This window comes from Phyllobates terribilis, unplaced genomic scaffold (genome assembly GCF_046119375.1).
Source record: "Phyllobates terribilis strain yellow unplaced genomic scaffold, ASM4611937v1 Scaffold_1__5_contigs__length_1240528914, whole genome shotgun sequence".
Classification (NCBI taxonomy): domain Eukaryota; kingdom Metazoa; phylum Chordata; class Amphibia; order Anura; family Dendrobatidae; genus Phyllobates; species Phyllobates terribilis.
This window is the reverse complement of record NW_027362761.1, coordinates 187,780,290-187,805,157: the sequence shown is the minus strand read 5'-3', so window position 1 is coordinate 187,805,157 and position 24,868 is coordinate 187,780,290. Positions and strand designations below refer to the sequence as shown.

Sequence of the window (24,868 nt, the reverse complement as noted above, 5' to 3'; positions counted from 1 at the left end):
CTTGCCGTGACCTCCTGCCCGCTCATCCAGAGACTGCCCCGGTCACTTGCCGTGACCTCCTGCCCGCTCATCCAGAGACTGCCCCGGTCACTTGCCGTGACCTCCTGCCCGTTCATCCAGAGACTGCCCCGGTCACTTGCCGTGACCTCCTGCCCGTTCATCCAGAGACTGTCCCGGTCACTTGCTGTGACCTCCTGTCCGTTCATTCAGAGACTGTCCCGGTCACCTGCTGTGACTGCCTGCCCGTCTACCCTGGTCGCCACCCGCTCCCTTACAAGGACCGCCCCCTTGTATGATAGCTCAGAGGTTCCGCCTCCCAGACCCGTTACACAGGGAAAGTCAAACTCCATTCTCATTATAACTGAAAATATAGCAAAGTTTCCCATAAGTAATGACACAATTTTACTGCATGCTTTTGTAGAAGACTATAAATATATATTTTTTCATATCTATCACATGCAAAACCTTTTCTGAGCTCCTTCACAGATTTCAGAATCCAACTTGTCTTAGAACCAAACTTTTACAACTCTATAAAACTTTTACATAATGGGAGAATGCTAATGTAAGACAATGCACACAGTGAAATGTGCTGGAAGAAGAAATCATTTAACACCTGCTGATCCTCCTGACATTTGTCATACGCTACGCTAAACGATATGTCTAACTTTTCTTCAATAGCATTACATCTGTATTTATTCATTCCAAAGCAGTGAACTGCATAGTCCTGTGATAGTCTGGCTGAGATACAAAGCACAGTATTTCTATTGTCACTGAAATGTCTCTCCTCTCAGACTAGATTGCACCTGCATTAGGAGGAACCCAGGGCCAACCGCACCAGCATATGGTCTCACAAGGGGTCTGAGGATCCCATCTTGGTACCTAATGGCAGTCAGGCTACCTCTGGCGTGCACATGGAGGGCTGTGTGGCCCTTCAAAGAAATGGCACTCCATATCATTACTGACCCACTGCCAAACCGGTCATGCTGAAGGATGTTGCAGGCAGCAGATCGCTCTCCACGGCGTCTCCAGACTCTTGTCACGTCTGTCACATGTGCTCAGTGTGAACCTGCTTTCATCTTTGAAGAGCACAGGGCGCCAGTGGCGACTTTGCCAATCCTGGTGTTCTGTGGCAAATGCCAAGCGTCTTGCACGGTGTTGAGCTGTGAGCACAACCCCCATCTGTGCGACGTCGGGCCCTCATACCACCCTCATGGAGTCGGTTTCTAACCGTTTGTGCAGACACATGCACATTTGTGGCCTGCTGGAGGTCATTTTGCAGGGCTTTGGCAGTGCTCCTCCTGTTCCTCCTTGCACAAAGGCGGAGGTAGCGGTCCTGCTGCTGGGTTGTTGCCCTCCTACGGCCCCCTCCACGTCTCTTGGTGTACTGGCCTGTCTCCTGGTAGCGCCTCCAGCCTCTGGACACTACGCTGACAGACACAGCAAACCTTCTTGCCACAGCTCGCATTGATATGCCATCCTGGATGAGCTGCACTACCTGAGCACCTTCTGTGGGTTGTAGAGTCCGTCTCATGCTACCACGAGTGTGAAGGCACAACTAACATTCAAAAGTGACCAAAACATCAGCCAGAAAGCATTGGTACTGAGATGTCGTCTGTGGTCCCCACCTGCAGAACCACTCCTTTATTGAGGGTGTCTTGATAATTGCCAATTAATTGTCAGTGTTGCTTCCTAAGTGGACAGTTTGATTTCACAGAAGTTTGATTTACTTGGAGTTATATTCTGTTGTTTAAGTGTTCCCTTTATTTTTTTGAGCAGTGTACTACAAAATTAACGTAAAAAATAAAACCCAAAATACCCACTTGGAATTTTATTGTCATTTTCCCTTAAACTATATGCTAGTATGAATGGTGTCATCCAAAACTACAACCCGATTTGCAAAAAAAGCAAAGCCCTCGTATGTCTATGTCAGTGCAAAAATAAAAAAGTTATGGCTATTTAAAAAGGGAGAGGAAAAAATGAAAAAGCATAAATGAAAATTGGCTGAGGAAGGAAATAGTTAAACCTAAAATTTCATCCTAATTTCACATCATGGATAGAATTCTCTTAATCAGAGAACCTATTGCACTGGCTATAACTACTGAAGTGGAGTGTGGCTTCACAATAAAAAATATTCCTGTCCTATGAAGTTCCTATTTTACAGCAATGAATAAAAGATTTTTTTTTTACTGGTTAAAATGCCAGAAAAGTTAATAAGTGAATGCAGTGCTGAATGACTGAAGAAATAGTATTTCCCAAACTATACGTTGTGGACGTGTGAGAATGATAAATGATGGCACAATATAGAAGTTGTAACATGCTCTATAGTATTTAATTGTGGACTACCCGTCCACCTGTGAAAACCTATCAAGGTAACAGTATGAAACCCCGAATGAAGGATGAAAGAATCCACTGAAGGGGAAAGATTCTTCTTCCTACACGCTGCAAAAATCATTTAAAGAACCAATGCTTTACAATGGATTCAAGAAACATGGTGGGAAAAATGTTCTACTTTGGGGGTGCTTTTCTGAAAAGGGGACTGGATGACTGCACCATATTGAAGGCAGGATGGATATATTGCAAAATTTTGGCCAACAACCTCCTTCCCTCAGGACGAGCATTGAAGATGGGTCATGGCTGGTCTTCCATCATGACAATGACCTGAAACATACAGCCAGGGCAACTAAGGAGTGGCTCCGTAAGAAGAATTTCAAGGTCCTGGAGTGGCCTAGCCAGTCTCCGGACCTGAACCCAATAGAAAATCTATGGAGGGAGCTGAAACTCAATGTTGCTCAGCAACAGCCCCAAAACCTGAAAGATCTCGAGAAGATCTGTATGGAGGAGTGGGCCAAAATTCTTGCTGCAGTATGTGCAAACTTGCTCAAGAACTACAGGAAAAATCTGACCTTTGTAATTGAAAACAAAGGTTTATGTACCAAATATTAAGTTCTGTATTTCTATTGAATCAAATACTTATTTCATGCAATAAAATGCAAATTAATTATGTAAAAAATATATAATGTGATTTTCTGGATTTTTCTTTTAGATTCTGTCTCTCACAGTTGAAGTGTACCAACCATAAAAAATTACAGAACTTTCCATTCTTTGTAGGTGGGAAAACTTGCAAAATCGTCAGTGTATCAAATTCTTATTTTCTCCACTGTACATGCTCATTCAAAGGAATGTGTCAATAATTGTGTGTTGTCAGGGAAAGTTAAACTCCATTCTCATTATAACTGAAAATATAGCATAGTTTCCCATAAGTAATGACACAATTTTACTGCATGCTTTTGTAGAATACTAGAAATATATATTTTTTCATATCTATCACATGCAAAACCTTTTCTGAGCTCCTTCACAGATTTCAGAATACAACTTGTCATAGAACCAAACTTTTACAACTCTATAAAACTTTTACATAATGGGAGAATGCTAATGTAAGACAATGCACACAGTGAAATGTGCTGGATGAAGAAATCATTTAACGCCTGCTGATCCTCCTGACATTTGTCATACGCTACGCTAAACGATATGTCTAACTTTTCTTCAATAGCATTACATCTGTATTTATTCATTCCAAAGCAGTCGACTGCCATAGTCCTGTGATAGTCTGGCTGAGATACAAAGCACAGTATTTCTATTGTCACTGAAATGTCTCTCCTCTCAGACTAGATTGCACCGTCCTGACATCTCTGATAGAATTCATCAAGGTTAGTAAAAAACTAGAATTGTGAAACCGATGGGTGACAGCATAACACCAAGTGATCACTTTCTAATACATGCAGACGTGCCATTTATATGAAAATGGAAAATACACTTTTGTGTCGGCTTCAGTTCTACTTGCTGAATCAAAACTGTGATAGTAATATGACAAGGACACCGCAGTCTTTCTACCTTCCAGAGACGACTGAAACCATGATGTTCTGGCTGCTTACAGATTATATGCGCCAATCACTTTTTATCTTCTATGAGCCCCCAATGGCTCCAAGCTTAACTTAATGAATTCATATAGATTCACAATGTCAACCATTTCTATCAAGGAAGCTTTTACAGATATCTTACTATAACTTACAATTTCACACTTTTCAACAAGTCAATGAAATTTAAATTAAATATTGCTTTACAAAGTATTTAACTAATTTTCATTTCATTATTGTTGTTTTTTTTTTTTACCAGAGTAGAAATGAGCAGATACTAATATATGATAAGAATGCATTCAGAATCAACGCTACTGCTAAAAAATTCTACACACCATGCAATGTTCCTAAGGAATTTATTATGCTTCTTGTGATAAGTGAGAAGGTTCCTGTACTCCATAGTCACAATTAAGCAAAGAACTTTTGAAAGAGCACTAAAGTTTAACTGTAAAGACTTATTAATCATAGTTCCCAATTATGAATGACGGATTCATTTGTAATTGATTCTGGGGACTGCATGTACAGTGAAAAATAGGGGCTGTAGTAGCCAAATAGTTCCAACTTTTAATGAAACTCAATGGTAAATAGCTAAATAAATAACTAAACAAATTGACAGTAAAGGTGTTCCTATCCTTTACATCGAAGCTATCAACAGAAAATTACCTATTGTTTAAATCAAGTTTTTATCTTACACATTTTTAAATAATTTTTGTAATTTTTTTCCAGAACATCATATTTCTGAAAAAAAAAAAATAGTATTCTTGCAATTTTCACACTGGCCACAGGGCCTTTTTTTAGACTCAGAATTTCTGTGGTTTCTGAAAGAATTTTCAGCAAGGATCCATAACATCGAAGATAATATTATAATGACAGATAACACCTCTATACACTGATTATAACATATGATCCACCTATCACAATAGGTGATTTTGGAGTTGACCCTGCTCCCCTCCCTTTATAATGACCTTTGCAAGGGCTTATAAGACGCTTAAATACAAAAGATAGGGTTGACCATTGGGATGAATGTACACGTGTTGTTTCTTGAAACAACAGGAATTTAGAGTTAAAAAAAAACAGAGGCCAATGTGTAAACTGCAAGATTTCTATTTTTCATTTTTAATACAGATTGTGATGTAAAAAAAAAGGCAAATATTTTTAACAACTTGCGGACTTCCCATAGACTTTAAACTTCCTCAACTCGGCAGTGACATTCTAAAATGGCACTGCATAGTAGAGCAGGTATACATCTTGCAGCTGGGGGGGGGTGTACAGTCAGCTGTCAAACACAACCAAGCAGGGAGAAGGAAGGGACTGCATATTAGTGTCTTTTCCTTCAGAATTGCTGCATACACAGTGAGGAACGAGCGCTTTTAATACTCTAATAGGAAGTACTAATCACACTTCATTTTCCTGACCCAGAGGTCATCTGATCGCTGGGTCTAGGGAGGTAGCAGGAGCTGCTGGGTCCTTGGAAAAAAATTAAATTAACAAAAAGTATATAAAAAAAGCGACTGCCAATCCAAATCATTGTTAATAGCCGCATCCCCATAAAAAAAATGGGCTGATATATATAAATGATTACAGACACGTATTTCTTTTATTTTCCCACTGATAATGTCAAAAAAAGTAAAAAACAGTATATTAAGCCAGATGCATCATGAAAAAAGATGCAAAAATTATTTGAATATCTGAGAGACAAAAAAAATGTACAGCTCTTTAAACTGTACAGTATATACAGTACTAACCAAAAGTTTGGACACACCTTCTCATTTAAAGATTTTTCTGTATTTTCATGACTATGAAAATTGTACATTCACACTGAAGGCATCAAAACAATGAATTAACACATGTGGAATTATATACTTAACAAAAAAGTGTGAAACTACTGAAAATATGTCTTATATTCTAGGTTCTTCAAAGTAGCCACCTTTTGCTTTGATGACTGCTTTGCACACTCTTGGCATTCTCTTGATGAGCTTCAAGAGGTAGTCACCGGAAATGGTTTTCACTTCACAGGTGTGCACTGTCAGGTTTAATAAGTGGGATTTCTTGCCTTACAAATGGGGTTGGGACCATCAGTTGTGTTGTGCAGAAGTCAGGTGGATACACAGCTGATAGTCCTACTGAATAGACTGTTAGAATTTGTATTATGGCAAGAAAAAAGCAGCTAAGTAAAGAAAAACGAGTGGCCATCATTACTTTAAGAAATTAAGGTCAGTCAGTCCGAAAAATTGGGCAAACTTTGAAAGTGTCCCCAAGTGCAGTTGCAAAAACCATCAAGCGCTACAAAGAAACTGGCTCACATGAGGACTGCCCCAGGAAAGGAAGACCATGAGTCACCTCTGCATCTGAGGATAAGTTTATCCGAGTCACCAGCCTCACAAATAGCTGGTTAATAGCAGCGCAGATTAGAGACCAGGTCAATGCCACACAGAGTTCTAGCAGCAGACACATCTCTTCAACAACTGTTAAGAGGAGACTTTGTGCAGCAGGCCTTCATGGTAAAATATCTGCTAGGAAACCACTGCTAAGGACAGGCAACAAGCAGAAGAGACTTGTTTGGGCTAAAGAACACAAGGAATGGACATTAGACCAGTGGAAATCTGTGCTTTGGTCTGATGAGTCCAAATTTGAGATCTTTGGTTCCAACCACCGTGTCTTTGTGCGATGCAGAAAAGGTGAATGGATGGACTCTACATGCCTGGTTCCCACCGTGAAGCATGGAGGAGGAGGTGTGATGGTGTGGGGGTGCTTTGCTGGTGACACTGTTGGGGATTTATTCAAAATTGAAGGCCTACTGAACCAGCATGGCTACCACAGCATCTTGCAGCGGCATACTATTCCATCCGGTTTGCGTTTAGTTGGACCATCATTTATTTTTCAACAGGACAATGACCCCAAACACACCTCCAAGCTGTGTAAGGGCTATTTGACCAAGAAGGATAGTGATGGGGTGCTACGCCAGATGACCTGGCCTCCACAGTCACCAGACCTGAACCCAATCGAGATCGTCTGGGGTGAGCTGGACCGCAGAGTGAAGGCAAAAGGGCCAACAAGTGCTAAGCATCTCTGGGAGCGCCTTCAAGATTGTTGGAAGACCATTTCCGGTGACTACCTCTTGGTCCCAACCCCATTTGTAAGGCAAGAAATCCCACTTATTAAACCTGACAGGGCACACCTGTGAAGTGAAAACCATTTCCGGTGACTACCTCTTGAAGCTCATCAAGAGAATGCCAAGAGTGTGCAAAGCAGTCATCAAAGCAAAAGGTGGCTACTTTGAAGAACCTAGAATATAAGACATATTTTCAGTTGTTTCACACTTTTTTGTTAAGTATATAATTCCACATGTGTTAATTCATAGTTTTGATGCCTTCAGTGTGAATGTACAATTTTCATAGTCAAGAAAATACAGAAAAATCTTTAAATGAGAAGGTGTGTCCAAACTTTTGGTCAGTACTGTATATGAAAAAACACAAATATTTGTCTGGTCAGGAACGGGGGTAAATGGCTTAGTCTTGAATTGGTTAAAAATATATTTAACTCAAAACCTGAATTTAAATAATAGGTCATTTTCTGATGATAGTGTAGTGAGAACTATTTATCAGTGTAATACAGACACTTTTTTTTTTTATTTAAGTCACATTTTTTGCATGAGGAAAGATACTACAGGAGAAAAGGCAAAGAATGAAACATGTATTGAAACATTTTATTAATCTTTTTTTTTTAATTAAGACACAAATATTGCAGTTTAGCACTTTTTTTACAGCTCCGTCATGGTGTTGCTTTTTCAATGTATTATCGTACTTTAGCCTGAGAGACATTTAACTTCAGGCATTTCCAAGAGATATATTTTCAGGCCAAAAATCCATTTTTATGTGTAGCAGCAGATTAATAAAACATAATATTACTATATAAAATATGTGTTTCTGTAAATTCTCACAGCAATACTTAGCAGCGTCATACATATTGCCATCAAGAAAGGTAAATTTTTCCCAAGAAATACTTACAATGTACCACATGCTTGGCCACTTGGGATCGTTGAAATAGGCAGAATGAATATTACTAACTTTATAATCCCTTTTCGTCCTTCGTTTAACAATCTGCTGTTCTATCCACTCCACCTGCCAAGAAAAGAGAACCATCAATTTAATCTAAAGAAATTCTGCGTAAAATGTTTCAGTACATATTACATTTCATGTTGGATTCATTCAGTGTATTTAGTTAATTATAGTACTTTCAGCTACATATAACATTACTAAGTTGACTCTTCTTGGCAAGGTCCCAACATGGATCCTACAAGCCCTCTGATGGAGTCCTGTGGTATCTTAGCACTGCAGTAGATCCTTTAAATTCTATAAGTTGTGAAATAGGGCTTCCACAGCTCAGACATATTTTAGCAGCACCTTTTAGAGGGGCTTGTTTAAATTCAGATCTGGGGAATTTGGAATTGAAGGTCAACACCTTGAACTCTTTGTAACGTTCTTCAAACCATTCTTGAACAATTTGTGCAGTGCTGGGTTGCATTATCCTATTGAAAAATGCCACTGCCAATAGGAGATAAGATTGTCAAGAAATGAGTGGTAAAATTGATCTCATGCTATCTTTAGGTAGGTGGTACCTGAAAGTATCATCCAAATAAAAGCCAGGACAAATGGTTTCGCAGGATAACATTGCCTACAGTATCATCATGTCTCTGACACTACATCACTGGTGAGCTGATGCTAGCAGTAAATCAACTAGTTTATCAGATGGCCAATTAACATAGAATAGCAAAAGAGAGAATCTAAAAAAAAAACAAGCGCATCCTGATCCCCTCAATTAACTCAGAATTCATTAACAGGTAACAACCCCTTTAAAGCTTTTGAGACAAGATACTGCATTGAGCCCTTTGTAGTAGTGATGCGGGGTGATGTGAAGGAGCAAATAAATATACTTAGGGCCTAATTCAATGGTTTTACGTCAGAATTCAGGCATAAAAAGCTTAAAAAAGTCACAAAATTTTGCCACAATTCGGAGTTGTACAAATATGTTGAGACTTCTGAAGTTTTCACACCAGTTTCTCCCACCTCCAATAAAATGGGAGGGGACAAGGGTGCGACTCCACAGCTCGCTTAATTCACGATGAATTGTGTGACATTCCATACACCAGAACTCTTATTCCAGTAAAGGACTGAAATCAGTCAGAGGGTGTGTTTACTTTTTGTAAAGGCTAGACTATATATTTTTTTAGGTACAAAAGAAAATTTCTCAAAATCCAGACATTTATATGTGACTGTCTAACTCACAGTGTGCGTGTCAAACAATTTATTTTGCACATTTGTTTTACTAGTCATATTTGTAAATGCCACAGCAATACAGCGTGTATATACCCAGCATTTAATTATTCGGAAGCAAAAGACTCAGGATATATAACCATGCACACCCAATGTTGGAAAAGTGAAAAAAATCTTTATTACATGATTACATTTAAACAACAAAAGAAAAATTTTTTAAAAGCATTTAAAACAGACAAAAACATGTGCAATCTTCATATGGGGGAATTCATGATAATAATATGCATAAAAATAGCAATAAACCCCACTATGTTATGTGCCACAGGTATATTTTACATCACTTATATAACATTCGATTAATGTAGACCAACTAAGCAACCCTGGTATAAATAGCACAGCACAACCAGTCAAAATATGTGTTTATGACAAAGCAAACCCCCCTAAATAATATAAGTGAATCAAGGAATGAGCAGGAGAGATGGCCCATATTTTAGAGGTATTGGCCAGATTGTGTCACCAAAGTCGTATATGACGTGGCACAGTTGATCCACATATAAATAACAAGCCAGGCATTCCTGAGTGGTCAAGTCAAGAAAATAAGTAAATAAAAAATCTATGGAAGAATAATTACCTGCTGGCACCAGAGACCCTACGCGTTACGCTGCTCAGACGCAGCTTCGTCAGGGGTATGTTGTCTAAGAGCACATGTGTGTGTTATATAGTTGATCCCAAATGGTGTGACTAGTTTCAGGTGAGTGTTTGTCTCCCTATGGTGTGTAGACAGGCCTGTTCTCATCAGAATGTGTTCCACCCAGTCCACGTGGAACGCAAACGGAAATGGGTTAAACGTCATATCCGGTCCAAAGCAGAGGGCGCCAAATACAGCCCTGAAGCTATTATTGTCAAAGGTGCGTCCCACCCGTACCATACGGTGGAACGGGGGTGGAAGTAAAGTAAACGTCATATCCAGTCAGAAGGGTAAACACGCAGAGCAATGAACTATGCACGTAGTCATAATAAAGGAGAGGCTTGCGTTCCACGATGGAACGCAAAAACCCCAGGAGCAGCGCGTCCGCTGCAGAGAATAATAGTGATCACACAAGAAAGTGCTAGCATTAATCAAAAAAAAAAAAAAAAGAAAGAAAGAATTGCAGTCCAAACCAGGAATACTAAGAAGTCAGTATATGATCTGAGGACAATCACCAAACATGCATAGATACAAAGATAGATACAAAGATGCATCACATAACAGAATACAGACCTGGACATATAAGACTCACTAACCAGACAGACATAAAACAACAACAAAAAAAAAAAAAAAAATCCCATTTAAAATAAAACTCTCTCCTTTCCCTCTTTTTCCTTTTTTCTCTTCCTTTCTTTCTCCCTTCCCTTCCTTCTCCTTTCCCTTCCCCTTCTTTTCCTTCCCCTTTCCATCCTCCCCTTCCTTTATTAAGATAAAAGACAAGACATATAAATGCATATGAGACTGTGTGCAAGTATGTGAAAAGATGCACACAGCTAAACAATCACAAATACAAGAAATAAGCAATAAACTAATGGAACTGCACAAGTTGGCCCCATGGGAGGGGAAAAAAAAAAAAAAGAAAAAAAAAGGTGAATCAAAACCCCAATAGTGGGCAAGATTCCACATATAAGAACACCATGGAAGAGCTGACATGGAAGACACACAGATCAGATTTATTACTAGGTTTAACAATCAATGGAATAAAGTAGGTGGTCTATTCCGCAAACATTGGAATATACTGAAGTCTCATATGCATTTATATGTCTTGTCTTTTATCTTAATAAAGGAAGGGGAGGGAAGGAGAGGGGAGGATGGAAAGGGGAAGGAAAAGAAGGGGAAGGGAAAGGAGAAGGAAGGGAAGGGAGAAAGAAAGGAAGAGAAAAAAGGAAAAAGAGGGAAAGGAGAGAGTTTTATTTTAAATGGGATTTTTTTTTTTTTTTGTTGTTGTTTTATGTCTGTCTGGTTAGTGAGTCTTATATGTCCAGGTCTGTATTCTGTTATGTGATGCATCTTTGTATCTATCTTTGTATCTATGCATGTTTGGTGATTGTCCTCAGATCATATACTGACTTCTTAGTATTCCTGGTTTGGACTGCAATTCTTTCTTTCTTTTTTTTTTTTTTTTTTGATTAATGCTAGCACTTTCTTGTGTGATCACTATTATTCTCTTCAGCTGACGCGCTGCTCCTGGGGTTTTTGCGTTCCATCGTGGAACGCAAGCCTCTCCTTTATTATGACTACGTGCATAGTTCATTGCTCTGCGTGTTTACCCTTCTGACTGGATGTGACGTTTACTTTACTTCCACCCCCGTTCCACCGTATGGTACGGGTGGGACGCACCTTTGACAATAATAGCTTCAGGGCTGTATTTGGCGCCCTCTGCTTTGGACCGGATATGACGTTTAACCCATTTCCGTTTGCGTTCCACGTGGACTGGGTGGAACACATTCTGATGAGAACAGGCCTGTCTACACACCATAGGGAGACAAACACTCACCTGAAACTAGTCACACCATTTGGGATCAACTACATAACACACACATGTGCTCTTAGACAACATACCCCTGACGAAGCTGCGTCTGAGCAGCGTAACGCGTAGGGTCTCTGGTGCCAGCAGGTAATTATTCTTCCATAGATTTTTTATTTACTTATTTTCTTGACTTGACCACTCAGGAATGCCTGGCTTGTTATTTATATGTGGATCAACTGTGCCACGTCATATACGACTTTGGTGACACAATCTGGCCAATACCTCTAAAATATGGGCCCCCATTGCCAATAGACCATCTCTCCTACTCATTCCTTGATTCACTTATATTATTTAGGGGGGTTTGCTTTGTCATAAACACATATTTTGACTGGTTATGCTGTGCTATTTATAGCCAGGGTTGCTTAGTAGGTCTACATTAATCGAATGTTATATAAGTGATGTAAAATATACCTGTGGCACATAACATAGTGGGGTTTATTGCTATTTTTATGCATATTATTATCATGAATTCCCCCATATGAAGATTGCACAAGTTTTTGTCTGTTTTAAATGCTTTTAAAAAATTTTTCTTTTGTTGTCTAAATGTAATCATGTAATAAAGATTTTTTTCACTTTTCCAACATTGGGTGTGCATGGTTATATATCCTGAGTCTTTTTCTTCCGAATAATTTTGTGTCTTTACATCAGGTTACTGTAGCACCCCTTTCTATTTGTGATTATTATTCCCCAGCAGTGCCCACTTTTTCTTTTTGTGTACTTATATACCCAGCATTTCTTATGTCATTTTCAGGAAGGACATTGAATTTTGTTAACAAAATAGAATTAAAATGTTTAAAAAATGTAGACATTTAACTCTACATATCTGTTTTTTCACATCCATTTTACTAGTCCAATTTCACAAGCGTACAAATCACACCTATACTGTGGCCTGCTGACACATTTTGCTTTCTTTACGTGTACCTACTTAGCGTTTGCTACATACTATTTGGCAAGAGTTGAATAATTGGGTATGAAAAGCGTGTTAAAAAGTAAATTATAGTTTTGTATAAATTGTCTAATAAAAGAAAATGTGTCAATGACAATGGACAGGGTAGAGTAGAAGAAAGAAAATACCCTTATACCCTGGCTAAAAATTTGGGAGCCACTAGCAGCAATAAAAGCCCCACTGGCCCCAGGTGTCTGGTCAGTGATACTGCTAAAAAAGCAGACCACATATTGCCTCCATTGCCTCTGGCAAGTGTATTAGGGAGAGTGAGCAGAGGGCGTTATGTAAAATATGGCACATTATTCATCTTAGCAGTATACTGTTACCTCTGACAGCGACACTATATGTTTGAGTAATTGTTCAGTAAAGAACAGTCTGTCTGATTGCAAATGACTAACAGGGATCTATTTTTTATTATTTAAAAAAAACGCGAAAAGTCTGTCAATGCACGTGTTATTAAGTGGACTGTTGGTTACTACCAGTCACCGTCCGTTTCTATGGTGGATCACTTTGATATTACGAAGGGTGTGTTTTGTTTTAAAGAGTTGGAAAGTGCCAGAAGACCTCAGAGTTTTACAAATGTATTCTCAGGGCAATTGGAGGCTATGTAGTATTGCGATTCAATTAGCTGCTATTCAATTTTAAAAAAAATGGATGAACTTAGCGGATTTTAATTTCTACTGATAACATCGGCTTTTCATCATTCATAATACAGCTCTCTGCTCCCCTTTCCTTCACAATGACCTTTGCACTTACTCATTCAATGCTTCCATACAAAAGATATTGTCTGAGTTAGTCTATTGCTGCTAATGTTTATGTAGATTACCTAAAAGAACAGGAATCTAAAAAAACATTGCCAAAATAAAGAAAGAAAGGAATAATCACTAAAACTTTGATTTAAACAATAGGTCATTATTTAAGACACATTCCCTTAAGAGTTCTTAAGTCTAAATATTGCATTGAGCACTTTGTACTGGTGATAGTGGGGAGGAAGGGGCAAATAAATAGACTTAGACTTTCAAGATGAGAACACAGATTAAAAGGGGTTTTCTTGCGTAATCTGTTTTATAGTTTTGTGATAAATGAGTAATACCTGGGGATCTGACCACTAGGCCCCCACTACCCTGAAGAATGGGGGTTGCCTCTCCACTACTCCTCCATACACTTCTAAGGGACTAATGAAGCTAGCGAAATTGTTGCTCCCGTAGAAGTGAATGGAGAAGTAGCTACTCTATTCACACAGGAAACTTTGGAGCAATGGATTTCTTCAGGATTAGTAGGGTCAAATCCCCAGTGATCGTATATATATATTACCAATTCTGTTGATGATAATTATATGTAATAGGAAAACCCCTTCAATATAATAAAGCAGTTCTACAATAATTCAAAAAAAATAGCAAATATGTATTCATCTGTAGAAAAACTGGTAGCTGTTATCTCAGGGAAACAGTTAACTCTCTATCACAGCCTGAAACTAATTTCAAAGAGCAAATTCACAGAGGACAGACCAAAAGGAAACATAATAATTCAAAGCCGTGTGATTATTTGTCATGATTCACTCAATTAAGCTTTCAGACGCAGTATTGTCAGAATGGAAGTATTTTTCAGAGCATAAAGACCATGCACACCAGGGTACAGAACTCCAAGCTAATTTCTTTAAAGAAGTCTACAATAATGGAAACACTAAATCTATAGGTCAAACGCACTTCTGAAAACGTGTTTCTGCTCAAGGACTCAATTAGCAATGTGTACAGGCAAAGAAAAATACAAGCTTCAACCCCAGTTCACGTGACCTCTCTCCTTCATAAAATATATCATTATTCTATTCAGGAGGCTTTGTTGCAGTCACTTATTTAGTCACTTTTTGTAAAGAGACCAACAGCAAATTACATACAGGCCCATGGAAATAAATTTAGAATGTTGTAACCTTATGTTCAGTTAACAGATTATTTTAGGGACTATTTTCCTAACCTAATTGTTAGTGCTCCCCAGCAGCGACTGCGGACTTCATGTACCCTCACAACTAAAGAAATGTAATGAGCCATGTGTCACATTTCGAAAGTGTGTGGCTTGACTCTTTTGGATCTACTGCACTAGTGTATAAAAAGGTTATTTTTAATTAAATATATATTAAACTGGCTATCAATGACAGAAATTAACGCTAAAAAAAAATCTTTATACTGTGATTGAAAGAGCTCTTTTCCCAACTTCGAGGAAAAAGTCCCAGCAGGATCTAAGGCGCCAATGAGAATCAAGTTTGTATCTAGCCAATCAGCTTCCTGTAAAGAAAGCCTTCCTTATATCAGTCTACCGGTACAGAGTTTTATATCATAGCTGATGGACACAAACATTATCATTATCCATTTATAGCACCTACTGTTATTATAGCAGGTTTTGGAAATCTACAGTGTTGATTGAAAAGTTTGTCAACCCTTCACATATTTCTATATGTCTGCAAATATTTGACCAAAAACTACATGAGATTCCCACACAAGTCCTACAAGTACACTGTGTGCAGAATTATTAGGCAAGTTGTATTTTAGAGGATTATTTTTATTATTGATCAACAACTATGTTCTCAATCAACCCAAAAGACTCATAAATATCCAAGCTTAATATTTTTGGAAGTTGGAGTGTTTTTTTTTAGATTTGGCTATCTTAGGAGGATATCTGTTTGTGCAGGTAACTATTACTGTGCCGAATTATTAGGCAACTTAATAAAAACCAAATATAATCCCATCTCACTTGTTTATTTTCACCAGGTAAACCAATATCAGTGCACAAAATTTAGAAATAAACATTTGTGACAGGCAAAAACAAAAACAAAAAAATTAGTGATGAATATAGCCACCTTTCTTTACGATGACACTCAACAGCCTTCCATCCATAGATTCTGTCAGTTGCTTGATCTGTTTTCAATCAACATTGCGTGCAGCAGCCACCACAGCCTCCCAGACACTGTTCCGAGAGGTGTACTGTTTTCCCTCCCTGTAGATCTCACATTTTATGATGGACCACAGGTTCTCTATGGGGTTCAGATCAGATGAACAAGGGGGCAATGTCATTATTTTTTCTTCTTTTAGACCTTTACTGGCCAGCCACGCTGTGGAGTAGTTGGACGCATGTGATGGAGCATTGTCCTGCATGAAAATCATGTTTTTCTTGAACGATACCGACTTCTTCCTGTACCACTGCTTGAAGAAGTTGTCTTCCAGAAACTGGCAGTAGGTCTGGGAGTTGAGCTTCACTCCATCCTCAACCCGAAAAGGTCCCACAAGTTCATCTTTGATGATACCAGCCCATACCAGTACCCCACCTCCACCTTGCTGGTGTCTGAGTCGGAGTGGAGCTCTCTGCCCTTTACTGATCCAGCCTCTGGCCAACCATCTGGCCCATCAAGAGTCACTCTCATTTCATAAGTCCATAAAACCTTTGAAAAATCAGTCTTAAGATATTTCTTGTCCCATTCTTGACGTTTTATCTTATGTTTCTTATTCAAAGGTGGTCGTTTTTCAGCCTTCCTTACCTTGGCCATGTCCCTGAGTATCGCACACCTTGTGCTTTTTGATACTCCAGTAACATTGCAGCTCTGAAATATGGCAAAACTGGTGGCAAATGGTATCTTGGCAGCTTCACGCTTGATTTTCCTCAATTCATGGGCAGTTATTTTGCGCCTTTTTTGGCCAACACGCTTCTTGCGACCCTGTTGTCTATTTGCATGAAACGCTTCATTGTTCGGTGATCACGCTTCAAAAGTTTGGAAATTTCAAGACTGCTGCATCTCTCTGCAAGACATCTCACAATTTTGGACTTTTCAGAGCCCGTCAAATCTCTCTTCTGACCCATTTTGCCAAAGGAAAGGAAGTTGCCTAATAATTAAGCACACCTTATATAGGGTGTTGATGTCATTAGTCAACACCCCTCCTCATTACAGAGATGCACATCACCAGATTTACTTAATTGGTAGTTGGTTCTCAAGCCTATGCAGCTGGGAGTAGGACAACATGTATAAAAAATATCATGTGATCAAAATACTCATTTGCCTAATAATTCTGCACACGGTGTATCTGATTTAAGGACATAAAAATGAAAAGTTTGAAAATTGCAAAATTTTCAATTTTTTTCTCAAATTTTCAATTTTTTTTCTCAAATTTTCAATATTTTCATAAATAAACGCAAATCATAATGACCAAAATTTACCACTAAAATGAAGTACAACATGTCTTGAAAAAACAATCGCTGGGATCCGTTGAACTGTTCCAGAGTTATTACGACATAAAATGATGCATTTCAGATTTTAAAAAAGAGGCTTGGTCATTAACGTACAAAGTGGCTCGTTCCTTAAGGCGTGAAGGTCAAGACTTCCACTTGGCCATTTCAGAACTTTAACTTTATTTTTCTTAACCATTCTTTATTAGAATGACTCTTGTGATTTGGGTCATTGTAAGACTGCATGACCCATGTTCTCTTGAGCTCATGGACAGATGTCCTGACATTTTCTTTTAGAATTTGCTGGTATCATTCACAACTAACTGTTCTATTAGTGATGGTAAGGTATCCTAGCCGAGATGCAGCAAAACAGGCCCAAACCACCCAAACTATAATACCACTACTGCTGGAAGCTGCCATATATAGCTTGGTGTTTCCCTGGCTTGGTGTGCTTCTTCAGTTCCTATTTGGTTTAGTAGGAACTTATTTCTGGAGCTTATTTTTGACTATTCTTACAGATCCTGCCGGAATAGTCACTTCTCCCCACACCGGGACTGTGTGCGTGGGGAGCAGTGACCATTCGCTCGCCTTAAAAGTGCACACTGTACCTGCAGCGCGGCTGCTGCTGCACTCTGCGGTCTGTGTGCCCACTATTAAAGACCTTGAATATTCACTACAATTCACTACAACCCATGGGAGTGGATTGTAGTGAATATTCATGGTCTGTAATAGCGGGCACACTGACCGCAGATCAGCAGCAGGAGCCGCGCTGCGGGTACTGTGTTTACGCTATTAAGGAGAGTGAATGGTCACTGCTCCCCACGCACACAGTCCCGGTGCGGGGAGCAGTGACTATTCTGGCACAGCATCTCACAGTGTGAGGGCGCATGGCAGTTACCCCTTGCGCGGCTCACGCAGTGAGATCGGTGTCTGCAGCAGAGCAGGACGCAGCGCTGGAGGTGAGTGGTGGTGAGCATAATTGTTTATTTTTTGTGTGCAGCGTGATGGGGATAAGGGGGTGCCAAGCATACCAGGAAGAGGGATGAGGGGTGCCATACATACCAGGATGAGGAATGAAGGGTGCCATGCATACCAGGATGAGGAATGAACGGTGCCATACATACCAGGAAGAGGAATGAGGGGTGCTATACATACCAGGAAGAGGGATGAGGGGTGCCATACATACCAGGATGAGGGATGAAGGGTGCCATACAGACCATGCCACCTGAGACCCCACTCCACCAATGCCTCAGCCCCCCAGTTAAGCTGATTATAACACGTATTGGTTCATAAAAAAAACATTTTTTAATTCTTCTCCCTAAAATTTGGGGTGCGTCTTATAAACCAGTGTGTCTTATAATCCGAAAAATACAGTAATTTGTTTGATTTGGTTATTTTAATCTACACCGCGTGCAGAATTATTAGGCAAATGAGTATTTTGATCACATATTTTTTATACATGTTGTCCTACTCCATGCTGCATAGGCTTGAGAACCAACTACCAATTAAGTAAATCTGGTGATGTGCATCTCTGTAATGAGGAGGGGTGTTGACTAATGACATCAACACCCTATATAAGGTGTGCTTAATTATTAGGCAACTTCCTTTCCTTTGGCAAAATGGGTCAGAAGAGAGATTTGACGGGCTCTGAAAAGTCCAAAATTGTGAGATGTCTTGCAGAGGGATGCAGCAGTCTTGAAATTTCCAAACTTTTGAAGCGTGATTACCGAACAATCAAGCGTTTCATGCACATTTGAAGTGACTTTGAGGGGCTATATGACAGAAAATATCCAAAAGTGACACCATTTATTTAAAAACTGCACCCCTCAAGGTGCTCAAAACCACATTCAAGAAGTATATTACCCCTTTAGATGCATCACAGGAATTAAAACAATGTGGAAAGAAAAAATGAACATTTTACTTTTTCCAACAAAAATGTTGCTTTAGCCTCTTATTTTTAATTTTCACAAGGGTAATAGGAGAAAATGAACAATACAGTTTGTTGTCCAATTTCTCCTGAGTACATCGATACCCAATATGTGGTGGAAAACTACTGTTTGAGCGCATGGCAGGGGTTGGAAGGGAAGGAGAGCCATTTGACTGGAGTACAAAATTAATGGAATAGATAGTGGACACCATGTCGCGTTTGGAGAGCACCTGATGTGCCTAAACAGTGGAAACCCCCAACAAGTGACTCCATTTTGAAAACTACCCTCCTCAAGAAATTTATCTAGAGGTGTGGTAAGTAACTTGAACCCACAAATATGGTGGAGGTTCAAAAATGTTTTGGGGTTGTTTTGCTACCTCAGGGTGCCATGTCTGTGTGCAAGGCATAATAAAATCTGAAGATTACCAAAGGACTTTGGGTTTCAATGTAGTGCCCAGTGTCAGAAAGCTGGGTTTCCGTCCTAGGTCATGGGTCTTCCAGCAGGAGTATGACACCAAAGATACTTCAAGAAGCACCCAGAAATGGATGGACAGAAAGCGCTGGAGAGTTCTGAAGTGACCAGCAATGAGTCCGGATCTAATTCCCATTGATCACCTGTGGAGAGATCTTAAAATTGCTGTTGGGAGAAGGCACCCTTCAAATATGAGAGACCTGCAGCAGTTTGCAAAAGAAAAGTGATAGAAAATTTCAGTTGAGAGGTGTAAGAATCTTGTTGATGGTTATAGGAAGCGATTGACTGCAGTTATTTATTCCAAAGGGTATGCAAATATTAAGTTGAGGGTGCCAACAATTTTGTCCGGCCCATTTTTGGAGTTTTGTGTGAAATTATGTTCAATTTTCCTTCAACCTCAGGGTTGAATATTTTCGATTGCAGGGTCAGAATGTCCTTCTTGATGAGCCCATCCAGTGCTATTATACATTAATTTTTAGGATTTCTATACACTGGGAAATCATTTTCATATATTATAAGATAGTTCTGTCTTATGTAACCACAGCATTGTGAAATTAGCAGGAAAAATCATTAGATCTCTATACGGGCCTTATATTATACTGTTCTTATGTAAGAGGGAGTCTGTGGGTCACTAGGATGTATGGGTGTTCTGTGCATGCTAATGTAGCTGTCAATTATGTATTTGTATGTGCTGGATAATATTTTCAGTGTCCATACATAAATGTGAAAGGTATTAATAGTTGCCTGGCACTTCAAAACGGTTTTGGACTTGGGAAGATGCCATTGTAACTTTCCATCGACTATTATAATTCAGATTAATAAGGTTTAGTTTGCAATTTCACTAGATAATTCCAAATTGAAGCCTGGCATTCAAACCCACCGGACCAGAAGAAATAAATTAAAGATTTAAATGCAATGTTAATTATTTCATGCCACTGGGAGGTCCAGATTTGTTCAGCTGGGAAATGTCCATAAACTGTTGTCCATTACACTTTTATTTTTGATAAAGGGCCTCTGGAAACACAATGCTGGTAGAGGATAATGCTCTGAAGAGCATCAGTAAGAATTTTATATGAAGTTGCAGAAAAAATGACCTGATTGCGCTGTTAGGAAAAGCAGATGATTCAAATGTATGACGGAGAGAGAAAAACCGCATTGTCGTATTTGATGTCATTAGTAACCTCTTTACTAGAAATATGCTTCTACATAGAGACAGATCAGAGTTAACAAATATGGAAATATACAATCATCTCTAATAAGAATAAGTGTCTCAGTCACACACTCGCTCAGGAAAGGAAAGGACACATTTACTTCTGCTACAGAACTATGAACTATGACCGCTATTGAAAAATGCATTACGGACTATAATGTGTCAGGGTAAATACGTCAATTAGTATCATTGGACAGGCTAATGGTGTGTTTACTAGGAAACATATTACCCTGAACTAACTGACGCTATCTATCTGCATTATCAACACACTCCAATAGAAGATAAATGAGCTCCAGGGCATTTGGGACTCACTGATACATAAATGATTAAATGAATTGTGTTAAATGACCAAATCCCTTTCCTAGTAATGAAAAATGACAAATGTGCTATAAATGCCATTAACACCATAAACACAACTGCCTGCTGACAGAGTCAGGAATTCATAGACCTTCCTTTCTGCCAGGTCCCAATAATACAAGGCGTAGGCAGAGGCACTGGAGTGAAAAATGATTTATTGATGGATGTTAAGGCTGTGTGCCCACGTAGCGTTTTTCAAGCGTATATGCTGCGGAATTTCCGCAGCGTAAACGCTTGTAAAACGCATGTATATCCACACCCCATGGTCCCCAATGGCATTCCGCAATGTCAATGCCCATGCTGCGGATTTTTCCGCAGCGTATATGCTGCGGTCAAAAATCCGCAGCATGTTCATTAATTTTGCGGAAGCGCAGCGGAATCAATGTGCGGATGGTACCCAAGTCTGGATGAGAGGAGACTCTCATCCAGACCTGGGTACCAAAGAACCTGTAAAAAAAAGAATAAAATAAAGTTTATACTTATCTTCTGATGTTTTCCCTCCGTCGCGCTGTTGTCTGAAGGACCTGCCACGTCATTGAGTCATGTGACCCACCACATGACTCAATGACGTCACCGCAGGTCCTGCACACAACAGCGTGAGCCGCTCAAGCCTCCGGACGGGGCAGAGGATGCATCAGAAGGTGAGTATAAAGTTTATTTTTTTATTTTTTACCATTTTGAACAAGTTGTCAAGCACTTTTCCAAGTGATGCTTGGAGAAGTGCTTGATAACCCGCATGCGGAAATGCATGCAAAGACGCCTCACAAACGCTTCTACCTGGCGGGAAAACCGCATGTAATATCCGCATGCGATTTTCCCGCCAGGGAGAAGCGTAAAAAATATGCTTCAGGTCCGCAACGTGGGCACATAGCCTAAGAGCTATTTAAATGCTACAGTAAAAATAACACTGACTCAAAGCATAGTTTTTGTTTAAAGGGAATCTGTCACCAGGTTTTTGCTATGTAATCTGAGAGCAGCATGGTGTTAGGGCACAGACCCTGATTCCAGCGATATGTCACTTACTGGGCTGCTTGTCATTTTCATAAAATCACTATTTTTATCTGCTGCAGATCTAGCAGTTCTCTGAATGCTGAGCCCTGTATAACCCCGCCCACATCACTGATTGGCAGCTTTCTGTGTACACTGTACAGTGACAGAAAGCTGCCAATTCCTGGTGGAGGCAGGGTTACACAGAGCAGGAAGACTACATGGCATGAGACTTCTAGTCCTTCTGTGATAATCCCAGGCTGATAAAACAAAGATTTTATTGAAACTGCAGCACTCAGCAACGTAAGAGATACATTACTGGAATCAGGGTATCTGGCCCTATATCTTGCTGCTCTCAGATTAAGTAGCAAAAACCTGCTAACAGGTTCCCTTTAACCCCAACAAGTGCTATCATCTTAGCTTGGTCACAAATATTCCAGACATGGAAATACCTGTTCCTCTGCTCACCACATTGGCAATATCAATAGATATACTGCAATTTGTAAGCATTAGGATATTACTGAGGCAGTCACAAAATATGTTCAGAAATGGGTAGAAAAGATCAAATGAACCTGTATAGCACCTGCAGGGGCCCACTTTCTTTAGATAAATAGATTGTGTTATTCTTATGTAATCAGCAGTGACCAGGAGTTTTATGGACTTCATGAACCAGAGTGATGCAAAGTTCAAAAACACTTATTTCCGAAGCAAATCATTCTTGTCTGTTACTAAAAAAAGAAGTCCCAACAAAATAAATACTTTCTCTCATATTTTTTTAATGTCTTCTTAAAAAGACACAACTTTATTTTTCCATCAACATAGCCATAATGACAGAATCAGGGATCGCTTTTTGCAGGATGAGATGTACAGTTGTTTACAAAAGTATTCACCCTCCTTGGCATTTTTCATGTTTTGCTACCTCACAACCTGGAATGACACTTTTTTTTAGGTTTTGCATCAGTTCATGTAAAGAACATGCCTACAACTGTGAACATTTGGTTTTCTTTTTATTGTGAAGCAACCAAATAGGACAAAATAACTGAAAACTTCAGTGTACATAACTATTCACCTCCCTAAAGTCAGTACTTTGTAGAGCCTCCTTTTGCAGCAATTACAGCTGCAAATCACTTTCGATAAGTCTTTATGAGATTTGCCACATCTTGCCACTGGGAATTTCGCCCATTCCTCAAGTAAAAACTGCTCCAGCTCCTTCAAGTTAGATGGTTTCCTCTGGTGAACACCAATCCTCAAGTCTGACCACAGATTCCCAAATGGATTAAGATCTGTGCTTTGACTAGGCCACACCAAAACATTATATGTTTCCATTAAACCACTCAAGTGTTGCTTTAGCAGTATGTTTTGGGTCATTGTCTTGTTGGAGGGTGAACCTCCGTCCCAGTCTCAAATCACTGACAGACTGAAGCAGGTTTGCTCAAGAATATCCCTGTATTTCGCACCATCCATCTTCCCTTCAACTCAGACTTTTCCCTGTCCCTGCTGCCAAAAAACATCCCACAGCATGATGCTGCTACCACCATGTTTTACTGTGGAGATGGTGCTGTTGGGGTGATGAGCTGTTTTGGTTTGGTGCCAAACATAGAGTTTACCTTAGTGGCCAAAAAGTTCCATTTTGGGAAGTCTCCCACATGTCTTTTAGCAAATTCAAAACGAGCTTTACAATTTTTTTGTGCAAGTAAAGCCTTTTTTTTCTGCCCACTCTTCCATGAAGACCACCTCTATGGAGTGTACCGCTTATTGTGGTCTTATGAATAGATTCTCCAGTCTCTGCTTGGGAACTCTAAGGCTGTGTGCCCACGATGTGTTTTTTAAGCGTTTCCGCAGCGGCAGAAATTCTGCAGGAACGCATGGTAGAAGGCCTGCCATGTTCCTCAAAGATAATCCGCATGTGCTGTGTGCACATGCTGCGGAAATTTCCGCTGCGGGTTATCATTGCGGAAAAAAACGCAGCACTACCAATTATTTTGCAGAAGCGCTGCGTTTTCGCCGCTATTGACTTGCACTGGAACGCATCGATTTACAGGTACTATGGTACCCGGGTCCGGAGACTCTCCTCCGGACCCGGGTACCATAGTACCTGTAAAAAAAAGAATAAAATAAAAAATAAATATCATATTTACCTTCTGATGGACCCCGGTCTCCTACTCTTAACTTGCCGGCAGCTCGCGGTGGACTGAAGGACCTGCGCTGACATCATAGTCATGTGACGGCAGGTCCTTCAGTGTAGTGTACCACGAGCTGCAGGCAAGCCAGGACGGAGCGAAGCAAGACTGCGGGGGCCATCAGAAGGTAAGTATAGATTTATTTTTTTTATTTTTTACCATTCTTTAAGGTCACAGTATATAAATCCATGCCGTTTGCATGGATTTATATAGTGTGACCAAGTTGACAAGCACTTTCCAAGTGATGCTAAAATCGCTTGGAAAGCGCTTGTCAACCCGAATGCAGAAATGCATGTGAAGAACGCTTCACATCCGCTTGTCCCTGGCAGGAAAAACGCATGTACAATCCGCATGCATTTTTTCTGCCAGGGAGATGCAGAAACACTCAGGAAAAATCCGGAGCATTTCTGCATCGTGGGCACATAGCCTCAAGCCCCTGCAGGGTTACCTTTTGTCTCTGTGCTGCCTCTCTTACTAATGCCCTGGGCTGAGAGTTTTGGGGAGTGGACCTCTCTTGGCAGGTTTGTTGTGGTACCATGTTTTTTCCAATTGATGACAATGGATTTGATGGTGCTCCGGGGGATAATCAGAGATTGGTATATTGTTTTAGAACCCAACCCTGACTTGTACTTCTCAACAACTTTGTCCCTGACTTGTTTGGAGATCTCCTTGGTCTTTATGGTGTTTGGTTAGCTGTGCCTCTTGCTTAATGGTGAGCAGCCTCTGTGGCCTTTCAGAAAAGCTGTGTATATACTGACAGACCATGTGACACTTAGATTGCACACAGGTGGACTTCCTTTCACTAATTATGTGACTTATGAAGGTAATTGCTTGC

The 24,868-nt window shown here is 39.8% G+C and overlaps 1 protein-coding gene across 4 annotated transcripts in view; it reads right to left on the bottom strand.

Moving 5' to 3' along the window:
- Window positions 1-24,868, bottom strand: part of PCSK5 (proprotein convertase subtilisin/kexin type 5) — a 955,602-nt gene that overhangs the window by 785,027 nt on the left and 145,707 nt on the right. For all 4 annotated transcript variants that reach the window (XM_073670684.1, XM_073670697.1, XM_073670703.1 and 1 more), the window contains exon 3: window positions 7,922-8,035. In XM_073670684.1, coding sequence (XP_073526785.1) covers window positions 7,922-8,035 — 114 coding nt within the window. The remainder of the gene's footprint in view (window positions 1-7,921; window positions 8,036-24,868) is intronic.